Source organism: Sinohyriopsis cumingii, chromosome 3, assembly GCF_028554795.1.
Source record: "Sinohyriopsis cumingii isolate HCF-2022 chromosome 3, ASM2855479v2, whole genome shotgun sequence".
NCBI classification, from domain to species: domain Eukaryota; kingdom Metazoa; phylum Mollusca; class Bivalvia; order Unionida; family Unionidae; genus Sinohyriopsis; species Sinohyriopsis cumingii.
Window position 1 is genome coordinate 59,741,894 of NC_142963.1, and position 12,476 is coordinate 59,754,369.

The following is a 12,476-nucleotide window of genomic DNA, read 5'->3' on the forward strand; positions in this document are numbered from 1 at the left end:
CATTTATAAAACAGTCATTATTACATTTATGCATTTGTTACAAGTAAAGGCCATTTACAGTGAATCTGAATTCCTAACTAAGATCATGAGTTTGTGAGGTGAAGTAGCATGCACTGTTTGATTGGGCAGTATTCCAGTTGATTTCGTAGCTTGCAAATCTCACTTTACTTTTTGCACCATTAACATTTATCTAGCATTTTAAATGAAAAACAATTGGCTTTTTCTTTTGCATTAGAAAGTCTTATTGATATATTTAATGTTTAATCTTGAAGAATTGCTCAATTGGAGTGGAAGCTAAATACAATTACAGGTTTAAAAATCAATTTATAAGACTATCATACGGTGATTCTTAAATCTTCAGACAGTATTTGATATATTGCTTTTGCTCTTTTCCTCCTCCAGTCTGCACAACTACTTTATTATGCAGAATAAAAGTTCGTGAATAATTAGTAATTATGTCTCTGGGATTTAACTTATGGATCATTTTGCAAGAAGAGAAAATTCACATGCTTTTAGGAGCTAAAGGCTTGAAGACATCCATTAACTGTGTTAATGCAGTTAAATAGATGTAATCTTGGGGCATATTATTAAGGAGCTTTGTATAAGTAAGTATCATGTTAATTGGTACAAAATTTAAAATTTGTATGTTGGTATTCTGATTTATGTTTAATATCTTTTAATAATTTGTTCATGTGTGCAAAATAATTGCAAACAGAATATAATACATATATGCAATAGAATCTGCAGAAGTACCTACAGTTTAGAAAAATGATTTTGAAAAAAAACAAATGAAAGGATTAAAATAGTTATGATTTTTTGGATTGATTTGGAGAAAATATTAATGTTTGTGTGTGTGTTTTCTTAGGCACATGGATTTACATGTAATTTTCATCCACAGCAATATGCCGACAGCAGTACCAGTACTGTACACTTGTTTCATATTTGTTGCTCCAGTTGTTGTAATTGTTTGGTAGTAGTTACTACTGTTTTGTTGTAGTTCTTGTTTGGTAGTTGTTGCTACAATTGTGGTAATTGTTGTTTTTTCTACTCCTTTTCTTGTTACAGCTCCTGTCATTGTCAGGTTCTTTTTTCTTGGTTTAAAAAATCCAGACAGTGGTCAGCTCAGGGTACAATTAAATATCACATTGTTTCAGAGACTGATAGACATTCAGTAACCCAGTCTATGCTTTTCAGAGTATTTTCAGTTGAAGTAATGTAACTACATTTTTCAGAATGTTTGTGAAATAAACTTTTGCTGTCATACTTTTTTAGACCCATCAGAGATGCTAGAGGGTCTGCAGATTGACGGATCAGAGGAAGAAAAAGTAAAAGCCCTGGATAAAATCATCGCGGCTCTAACGGATACCCAAAATGGTGAGATATGCCACAGAGTACCAGTTTTAATTTTAAAGCTACAAAAGTGATGTCATCATGCCTTGTTGTTATAAGTAGGAAGATAATTTCCTATTGTCTCAATGAAATCATAGTGACTTTTGAAGACACCAAAGTATGCTAAGAGTTTGTCTTGCAGTACCAGTCTTAAAACAAAAAAGATACTGTTATCACCCCTCAACTTTCTGCTGGAAGAGTAAATGTAACCAACTTTCTGAATTAGCAAGGCATATTAACTAGATTTTCCACTGTTTTTCTTAAGACTTTTTGTTATCTTTTAAATTAATTTTTTTTAGATAATCTTAAAATTGAAATTGTGTCTTTTTTCTCGTGAGAAATCTTCATTGGTATAAGGGTTTATTGCAGTTTTCTAAAGATCAAAAGTTAAATAACACACCTAAAATCCTACAAGTTTCCTAAAGATCAAAAGTTAAATAACACACCTAAAATCCTCCAAGTTTCCTAAAGATCAAAAGTTAAATAACACACCTAAAATCCTCCAGGTTGAGGAGAGCAGTTACATATGACTGATACATCAGGCTTTCACATGTTACAGTATTTTTTTTTAGACATGTAAAATAATATTTGTGAAACAGGGTTAGTTGTAGGAGACATCTTTGTGTGTAATTCTTGCTAAGTTTTGAAAAATCTTGCTGAAAAATCAACAGAATGCATCAACATTGTACATGACTTAATCAGGCACAGTTATTTAAGTATAAGACATGAAAAGTGCTAGTACAGATTTGATATACCAGTCTCACAGTAATGAGTCAGAAAAATGGTACTGCTCCAGTGGCCAAAGTAGTTAGAGCATCCACCTCAGATGCAGGAAGTCGCAAGTTCAAATGTCCACTGAACCATACCAAAGACTTATTAAAATGGTACTTGCAGCTGCCTCACTTGGCACTCAGCATTAAGAGGTTAGTGTTAGGACTGGTCAGTCTGGTGTCAGTATAATGTGACTGAGGGTGACATGATGCCACATGTCTGCAGCATGATACCCCAGTGCTAGATTTCACCATAGACTGCCACACTTCAGACATCGTGGTGATATGACTCAGATTGTTAAAGCTACTTTAAAAATAAGTAAATGCAAACACACAAAAAGGTAAATTCTGTTATGAGGAACCACTCCTTCTGACAGTCAAAAATGGTCTCCAAAAGTAGTTTGTCTCAAAATGAGATTGTTATTTTATGTAACGATTATTCCATTCTTTAAGAATTGGGCCTGGGGATCATAACAGATTGAGTTAGAGACTGACTTTTCACTCTGAGCCAATCAAAAAAAAAAATAAGTCATTTGTATTGGCACACAGACTCTCAAGCTCAAAAGCAGGCACATAATTTACAGGCCTGGTTTTACAGGACAGATTGTCTACCTAAACTGGTCTTTCAAGTCAAGTTTTACTGTAAGTATTTGAGCAAAGAAATTCCCTCAGTTCTTTTGTTCCCCATAATTACTATGATGATTTATGCATGATAAAGCCACGGTGGCTCATGGGAAATTGTTGCAACTGGCATTGAGACCAAAAGGGTTGGGATTCATATCTTGCCTTTTTATCAGCCCAATTCTGCTGCTGTGGTTTGTCTCAGAGTAAGGCATTTTGCTCTTCAAAACAAGACACACAAAATAATGCTGGCAGATTCCCATTGAAGATATTTGTTTTCCTCCAGTGATTGGCCCATCCATCTTTTTACTAACAAGTTATGAAGCAGAGCCCATGCAGGACAGAGCCATGATGGCTGAAAGGTTTGTGTGTCAGAACTGCAACCTGAAAGATGTGGGTTAAAATCACTTTGCTGGTTCAGTCTGGCTTGCCTGATTTGGTTTGCTTCCATGCAAGGCATTTTTCAGCCATATAATTGCATAGATTAAGAAGTTCTGATATGTCTTGCAGTATTTGACACATTATACATTCAAAGTACTTTATTTTAATTTAAAATTTGATTTCAGAATTATTGATTTTTTACTTAAAGGTGATGGGAGGTTTTTCCTCATTTCCCTTATCTAAGACTTAATTTTTTTCCATATTGTTAGTGACAGTTTGAGTAATGGCATTTTATAGAATCTCTCTCAACCCTCCCTCTGCTCCCTCCCATTTATTTTGGAATGGTTCTTTAGCCCAGATTCTTCTGTCTACTAGATTGAGTGAAATCAGTGTTTGAAAATTAGTACTTTCTTAATGAAAAATACAAGCACATGTTACATAAAATTTTTTTTTATATCTGTGATTAATATTGACACATTAACCCCTGGAGGTTTTTGTCCTTTTTGCCTGAAATTCGAGTAGGAAACACATTTTGAAAGCTATTTCTAAATGCATCTGAAAACACCAAATCCCAGGTGATCTGTCAATAACATACTGCCTGGTTGTGTTAGAAACATTGTTTTTCAATTTTTCATTGGCTATTAGGCTCGTGCATGAGCAGAAGAATAAAAGTTGGAGTTTTTTTTTTTTTTGTTGCTAAACGGATCCATTATTTTTGTATCAAGACCACTCTTTATTCCAAATGGCCATCTTTACCTACTTTTTGTAAAGGTTCATCTGTCTGTTTGCAGTTCATACCAGTTTTCCTTAGATCTGAGACCAAAAGGTCTAAAATCCGGACACAGAATCAGATCCTGACCACGGGCCAATTTTGGATAGAAAAAAATCGATTCCAAAAATTGAGGTTTTTCCCTCTGTATTTTGTAGTGCAACTTGAAATGCCAGATTATTTGGTATCATTGTAGAACTACATCTGTCTACCTTTCTATAATGCCACCCACTTTAGTGTATCATGCATGACCATGATGCTACAGAGCTTGGCAGTAGGCTACTACCTCCTGCCACATTAACTTGTCGCTAGGGGTTAATGTGTTAATGGATTCTGTTACCAAATTTCCCAAATGTAATTAGACATAATTTTTTAAATCCAAAAGTCTACTTTTTAAATTAATGTTTATTTGCTGAAATTAATATGAAACTAGTTCAGATTAAAAATCAATGGAGCAAAATATCACCATGCTACTCCCCCTCCCCAATACTGCCTGGCTGAAAAAGGTAACGTTTTACATTACTACTGGTATGTGCACAATGCCTTATTGGATAGAAATATGTAGATTTTCTGCGAAACCTGTCTAATAGACATTAGTGTATATAAAGGACATGCTGAGAAGGAATGTTTCCAACAAAACACCTTTTCTAGATGGCACTTGCTTTTTTGTTATCTCAGTATAATACACAGTGGTACATTAAATACAAACCTATGCACTCCATTGGGCCTAGGCTATCCTGCACTTAATAAACCACTGCTGTTGGTGTCTAAAGGTCAGAGGTTATGATCATAGAAGACTAATAAGAACATTATGGCTTTGCACAGTAAATTTAGTTCAAGACTGCTTTCATTGAACAAAGGTCAAGGTCATTGAAACTTGTTGGTCTATAATTTTCAGAGGGGATCATGCCCAACTAGTGCCTGCACAGAGAACTATTAAACGTGAGGGAAGCATATATTGTGTTTATGGTACTCTTGGGTTCTTGGCATTTTTTGCTAATTTTTTTTATGAAATTAATTCCAGGACCTTCTTTTACATTTCAATGAAAGTTTAAAGCTGACCAGTTTGCCTGAATGATGCATAAGTTATGTCACTCAGGCAAATTTATTTTTTTTTACAGTTTGCAGTGAAAATTATCACTTTTTTGATAGTCTTTCATATTGTTATCTTTGCCCTCAATTGACTGACTATCATCAGTTTGACTGTGGAGTGTGGGTAAGCCTATACAAAGTTAGAATCCTTTAAAATTTCAAAAACAGAAAACTTTGATTTGGTCCATCCTTCCATCCAGAGAATTATGTTAGCAAGATTTTACAAAAACTACTGAGTAAACACAAATTACATTTTGAAACAATATTGGTATTCATATGTAGATAGCAGTTTTCAAATTTTCATACAGTTTTGTACTTTTGGACTTGGACTGCTTGGTTTGCAAGTTGGGCAGTAGAAACATATTTGTTTTACTAACAAAAATCTATATTTTTGCATAGATTAAAATTCGGTTATTTTTAAAACCTGACTTTTGTCCAGTTCAAAACATTCATTCCATTACTTTCTATTTTTACTTGGTTGGTTGAAAAATCAGTGACATTGTATCATAAATATTAAATTATATCGAATAGGTCTAGTAAATTGAAAATGACTTCGCAGATAGCAATAACCAGAACGTTTTGGGAACCATTCAATACATTCTGTTGCAATTTGACATGTGTATTGACTAATATACCTAAATGTGCCTTTTATGGGTTTTGTCTTGTTAACTCCATGATGGATATAGAGTTATGGCCCTTGACAATTAAGTTCATATCTTTGCATGGGATGTTCTTTGTAATTGGCACAGTTTAAGATCCAGTCAACATACTGTGATACAGTTATGATATAAACATTGTCTCATAGAACTAAATGGACTTTAATGGCTTTTGTCTTGTCAACTTTATTGTTTTCAGTGAAATCGTGGCCCTTTATTGTTTTCAGTAGAATCGTGGCCCTTGACAGTTAATTTCATATCTTCACATGGGAATTGGATGTTGCTTGTTGTATGTATAGCTCAGGATGCTTTGATGACATTTGATTTGAACATTATCTCAGTGACCTGGATGTGAATTTTATGTGTTTTAAATTCCATTTAGTGTAGAAGTAAGGTCCATGACAAAAAACTTCATATCTTCACAGGATATGATGCTTGCAACCAGCATAGCTCAAGAGCTATTCAGAATATCCTGATGCAGTTTGGGTATGAACATGTGCCTTTTATGGATTTAGTTTTGTTGCATTATTTTGGACAGAGTTATACCTCTTGCCAAAGATATTCTTGTTTTCCCTTGGAACTTTGGAATGCTGCTTTCAGTCACCATGGTTCAAAATCTATTCAACATATTTTGATAGAATTTTGGTTAGAACATTGTCTCTGAAACCTAGATATACATCTTTTGAGTTTTGGCTTATTTATTTATACCACTTTGGACAGAGTTATGTCCCTTGTCAATCATATCTTCATTGAAATAAACAAGGTAGACGCTACAGCCATGTGACCAGAAACTGAATGAAAGGAAGTGTGCATGGGCAACTCATCTATGGGGTGTCCCAGGAATGATCCAGTGTAGGATCTTATGGTTGACCCAAATGGGAGAATGATTTTTCCATTTTTGGTCTGGATATTTTCCACCTGGAAAAGTACCAGCTATGCAGTAGCAACTGGTGTTGTATTACTGGTATTACAAATTCTAATTCCTGTGTGGAATACATGGGAATCCGTGGATGTAAAAACCTGCTTGGTTGTAAAACTAATAAAAATACAGCCAGAAAAAATAGCCAGAAAAACATGGCCTGATATGTCAATAAAAATTTGTCCTCATGGGATCTCTAATCTCCTGCATTACAACCACAAACCTCCTTCATTAGGATCATACATATATCACATTTATGGAAACCTTTTTTATATTTTTGGAGGAAAAAAACTTTATTTGATGGTCATAGGAAAAAGACACAAGCTGAATTTCCAAATTGAGGGAGGTGATCCGGAAGATCCAGACAGTGCACATTTGATTGTCTTTAGGTTAGAATAAATGCCAATTCATATTATTTTAATTACATTACCATATACACTCACTTAGAAGTTGAGTCCATCTGCAATCAACATAGACCCAGATCTACCATTGCATAATGTTCTGGCAGATCAGGATGTTTTTGTATCTACTGATTACTCCAGTGGTGTAGCAGAAACTTCTGCCCCCTTCCCTCCAGTTTTGGGGTTTGCTTGGGTAGTTGCCAGTGGAATCAAAAAGTTGCCTATCTGATGTCAAAGATGACTTCCACTGTCGCAATATTGAAAATATGATTATTGCTACCCCTTCTGAATGGAAAGTGATTTTGACATGTGGTTTTCATCAGAGGAGTTATTAGTGTCCTGAAAATAGTGCTAACTGGCCCTCGATATTGCCACTATGGGGATCATCTTGTGAATATTGTTTTCAGTACTCATCCCAAATGTAGACTTCTAATAATACCTTGCTGGTCCTCAGTCAAAATGCTGCTGATCTGACTATCCAATATGATCACTACAGCAACTGAATTGAAAATCTTATTATCACTGAAGAATATCACAAATGGTTTCAACACTCAGTATTTAAAAAGAAATAGTCTTGCTTTGAGTTCCTAGGTATTCTTTTCAGCTTGAATGGATCAGTTCTTTCAAAAGGCTTTTGAATTTTTATTGATGAAGAGGGACATGCTGAACCCTGACAATATATGTTCAATAAAAATTCAAAAGCCTTTGTTTAATTATCATTTCCACTCAGTAACTTGTTGTTTTCATTGTAACCAGCATGGCTCGATGTGCCTTTAGTCAAGCTGTCATTCAGCACAGCTGTAGGGCAGCTTTCAAATTATATTCTATAGTTAACTCCAGTATAGCCATGTCCATATCAGCAGTACACACAACTAATCATATAACTAATTAAGTGGTTTCATCCTCGAATTGATAATCAAGCCATGCGTGATTTAAGTCTTGATATTGGAAAAAAATGGAGATGTCATTACATTAGTTACAAATTAGGGTAGGTCAGGTTTATTTTTTATTATTTTTTTGAACAATTGTAAGATGCACAAATCAGTTTTGGGAATTTTGTCAAAAGTTTAACAAAAATAATCATCATTATCGTGTTTTTAAACTGTCTACTCACTCACCCTCCACCCCACCCCCACTACCAAAGTTTTTGACCAATATCTATCAGTAGATGCTGCAAAAAGTACATCTATAAATAAATAAACAATACTTCTCTAACTGGATGAAAAATAACCAAATTAGTTTTTTGGAATATGATGAAGAACAATTTTGTACCAATCAAGGAAGCGAATTTTAATTTTAAGCATGCAGTAAATCCCTCCAGACCTTTATAATGTGCTGTTGATGGATAGGTGGATAATTGTCTAGACTTAATTCCCATGGAGACAGTTTATTGTGACATTGAAAAGCAAGTGTCTAAAACGCTTTAATTGGATATTTTTCACAGAACTTCATAGCTGCATTTAGCTATTTGATACCAACATGGTGGATTTTGTCATAGATGTTACATATACATAATTGATTCAATTCCCACAGGAAAATGTAAAAAAAAATGTCTTTTTAGCTGTGGTTTTGTTGGATGTATCTTTTAAAAAAAATGCATTTTAGAAGAAGTAAAACTAATAAAATATATTAAATTTAAAGATTACATTGTAAGAATGCTTGAATAATGTTTATATACAGTAAAAAGTTAAAGAATATGCATTGCTATCTTAGCTTTAGCCACCAACCAGTTTATTTTGTTTGTAGTCTTGGGATATTTATTTAAAAAATTCTGACCCTCCGATACTAGATAAAAGGTATCTTTACTTATGTGTCTGTTGATGTGTTCCGTATTATGGAATAAAAGAATTTATGTTCTTAACAAAGAACAATCAAACTATTTAAGCTTGAATAAAAATCCCAGCTATTCCTGTCAGTTTTATATAATAAATGATTGCTTGCATAGGAAAATCAATTGTCCTCCTTTGGTCCCATTTCCGAACCATTCCACCTTTTGCCTATGGATTAAATAATGGATTGGAGTGTGTTTTGTTCAGTTTGTTATGACTTTTAGAGGAAAAGTTTTTAGTAGTTATCATTGGATGTTCTTTTTTGCAGCCTGTTTTAAACATTTTTTGTTATTAATTACAGAACAAATTCTGACAAAGTTACACAATGAGCTTGCATTGCTGCAAATGTTGGCATGAATGGTGTTTGGGAGGAAACTTGAGTACTCCATAAAGCCCGCAAATATTTCATGATTACCCACATACCCATGCTTGTGCTAGAACTAAGGATTGAACATGGGACCACAGCAATGTAAGGCAAGCAGGCTACAACCATGCCATTCAGGTCCTTTGGTATTTGACAGTCTTTCTTTACACTACCTTCTTTGCATAAAGTTGCTAATGCAGTCTTCCTTGGGGACTGGATAATTGTGCCTCATCATTCTGGAACTAAATCATTTCACAGCCATCATAATGAGAAAGCATTCTAAGGAATGTGTCTGTGTGTTCCTTTTTGAATAGTTCTCGCTTTAATTATCAAAATGCCATTTGATTATATGCTGGCATTTTTCTAGTAACCAGTCTGTCTTCAGATGCATCCACTCCACTGTTATCTAAGTGCAGCCAAACTGTTGAGACAGATATGTGTTGGACTCATTTTAAAAAATGTAACCTTTTGTTTTTAATATGTCTCTGAAACATTTATTCAGGTTTATTACTCACTGTTAACTTCTCAAAAGGTCCCATTTTAATAGAACAATAAATAAAATTGCAAATCAGAGAAACATATGAACATTTTAATAAATTTCAAGATCCTGGACAGTTAGCTTAATGTGGGAGTATTTTCGTTCTGTGTATGATGTTTCTGTCATTCATGTACATAGGAATGACCATTAATCCAGCAGCCATTGCTGTGTAATTCAATGAAAAGTGATCATGTTTATTCCAGCAGTCATTGTTGTGTAATTCTATGAGTACTGATCATGTTTATTCCAGCAGTCATTGTTGTGTAATTCTATGAGTAATGATCATGTTTATTCCAGCAGTCACTGTTGTGTAATTCTATGAGTAATGATCATGTTTATTCCAGCAGTCATTGTTGTGTAATTCTATGAGTAATGATCATGTTTATTCCAGCAGTCACTGTTGTGTAATTCTATGAGTAATGATCATGTTTATTCCAGCAGTCACTGTTGTGTAATTCTATGAGTAATGATCATGTTTATTCCAGCAGCCATTACTACATGTATGTAATTCTCTGAAACGTGATCATGTTTAATTCCAGCAGCCATTTCTATGTAATTCTCTGAAATGTGATCGTGTTTAATTCCAGCAGCCATTGCTATGTAATTCTGTGAAAAGTGATGATGCTTTCTCCAGCAGTCACTGCTATATAATTTTATGAAAAGTGATCATGTTTATTCCAGCAGTCACTGTTGTGTAATTCTATGAGTAATGATCATGTTTATTCCAGCAGCCACTGCTACATAATTCTATGAAAAGTGGTCATGTTTAGGCTCCAGGTTTTGCAAGTTATTATGCTATGAAATCCTCAGAGTTCCAAGAATTGAATCAGTTCTTACTTTTAGCAGTTCTGTATCATATATCTGTGTTTTAATTAGGTATTAAAATTTAATAAGGTTAGTGAGTCAGGGTCTGTCATAACAACATATCATTTACAATGCAATTCATTAAATTGCTTATTTTTTCAAATGAAAGTTATTCACCATAGACTTATTTATATTTGGCCTATATTTTGAGTTCTAAGTTACTTTGCTTAATGAGACTTAATTTCATGTTGCTTATGTGACATGTCCATGAATAACAACTTCCTATGGACAGAAAAACTGTTCCAATTCAGCTCCAGATATGATAATAATAATAATAATAATAATAATAATAATAATAATAATAATATTAATAATATTAATGTCATTATTTAAAGAGGGCAGCTCAGTTAGTTAGATACAACTCATCTCCCATGCAGCCCTCTAAAAAAGTATATACTCCCTTATAAGTCAAGTCAAATTACAAACAACAAAGGTCCTGTTCTACCATAGTATAATGTGCCTGTAGATCAGGGTCTGTGCTGTTTGTTCTACTAATTACACCTAACAAGCTGCACAGACCCAGATCAGTTTGCACATTATCCAACAGCAGATCTGGTTCTGTGCATTTTGTATATGGACTTGTCTTATAAGTGAATGTATACAGTAGTTAACCAGGCACTGAGGGAAAAAAATGCACATATGTATTGAAATTACTATATTATTTGCCAAAGTCCTAGTTGATTTAGAAAATTACATTCAAGAGAAAATGAAAATTGTTTAACTTTGACTTTATGCAAATCTCTGTGGATAAAAAGGGAAAAGAAAGCTTTGCTTTTTAACCCAGATCATACCCCACATGAAAATATTTGCAGAATATGTATAACTTCATATATGATTTGAAATGAAAAGTTAATATTTACCAAATACCAGTTTGTGAGATAACAAAAAGCATTTATTTGTGCCATCCATATTTTATATGTCCTGTTTGGGCATCCACTATTATCATTTGGTTTTATTTATTTGACTTATATGATTAAGTTTTCATAAAAAATATATCAGATCAATTGAAGATGGATGCACTGTGTTTTAATTATCTAAAAGTAACATGACATAAATTCATTGGAAATAATTTTTTGCTAGCCTGTTATTCTATTTTGACATTATCCAAGGCCCAAATGATGGCCAGGCTATCTCTGTTACAAAAAATATAACCCTACCGTTTTTCACCCTGCCACATGTTGCATTCCTACAAACATTATTAGTGCGCTTGTTAGGATGTCCTGATATTCTGTGCCAAGAATTAGCTCCAGTTGTAATATTAAATCCGGGTAATGTTTGGTATAAATGACTCGTACATTCATTAAATGATGTTTTCCACCAACGAAAAGGACTAATTTCACAATTCATCATTGCAATTATCTACAAATATCGGATGAGTTAATTTTCTTTAATAACAGAAATATGAACCTAAGTGATCTAACATAATTAAGACAGTTTGATTATTGGAAAATGTTAACAAACTTGCTTACTAAACTTTATCTCCCAGAGAAGGGCCACTTTTCAGTGAAACAATGAAGGAAAGCAATTTCACGGAATGTAGGAATAATTACTGGAGAATAATAAGAAAATGTGAACTTGAGCTGGAGTTTAATTAGCCTTGGTTTGTAAATAAGCTTATGGATAAAATTGAAGTTTTAATTAAGAAATAAGGTTATGTAGAAAGTAAGCTCCCCCCAGACATTATAATCTCAGTATTTAACAGAGCGAAGGCTGTTCATGTATTGTGCAATCAATTATCAAGCTTCATGATTTCATGAAGTCTGTTAGATGTGAGGTTAGTTTCTTTTTATTACAGAAGTTCTAGAAATCATAATGAATCTCAGAAGTGAATAACAAAACTCATGTTGCAGTTTGAGCATAGGATTGCAGCTTTCCAGCAAGTT

General features: G+C 33.7%; 1 protein-coding gene across 3 annotated transcripts in view; it reads left to right on the plus strand.

Annotated features, from left to right (window-relative positions):
• LOC149802935 (rap1 GTPase-GDP dissociation stimulator 1-like) overlaps window positions 1-12,476 on the plus strand; it is a 203,764-nt gene that overhangs the window by 44,423 nt on the left and 146,865 nt on the right. For all 3 annotated transcript variants that reach the window (XM_089952449.1, XM_089952450.1, XM_089952451.1), the window contains exon 2: window positions 1,273-1,374. In XM_089952449.1, coding sequence (XP_089808575.1) covers window positions 1,273-1,374 — 102 coding nt within the window. The remainder of the gene's footprint in view (window positions 1-1,272; window positions 1,375-12,476) is intronic.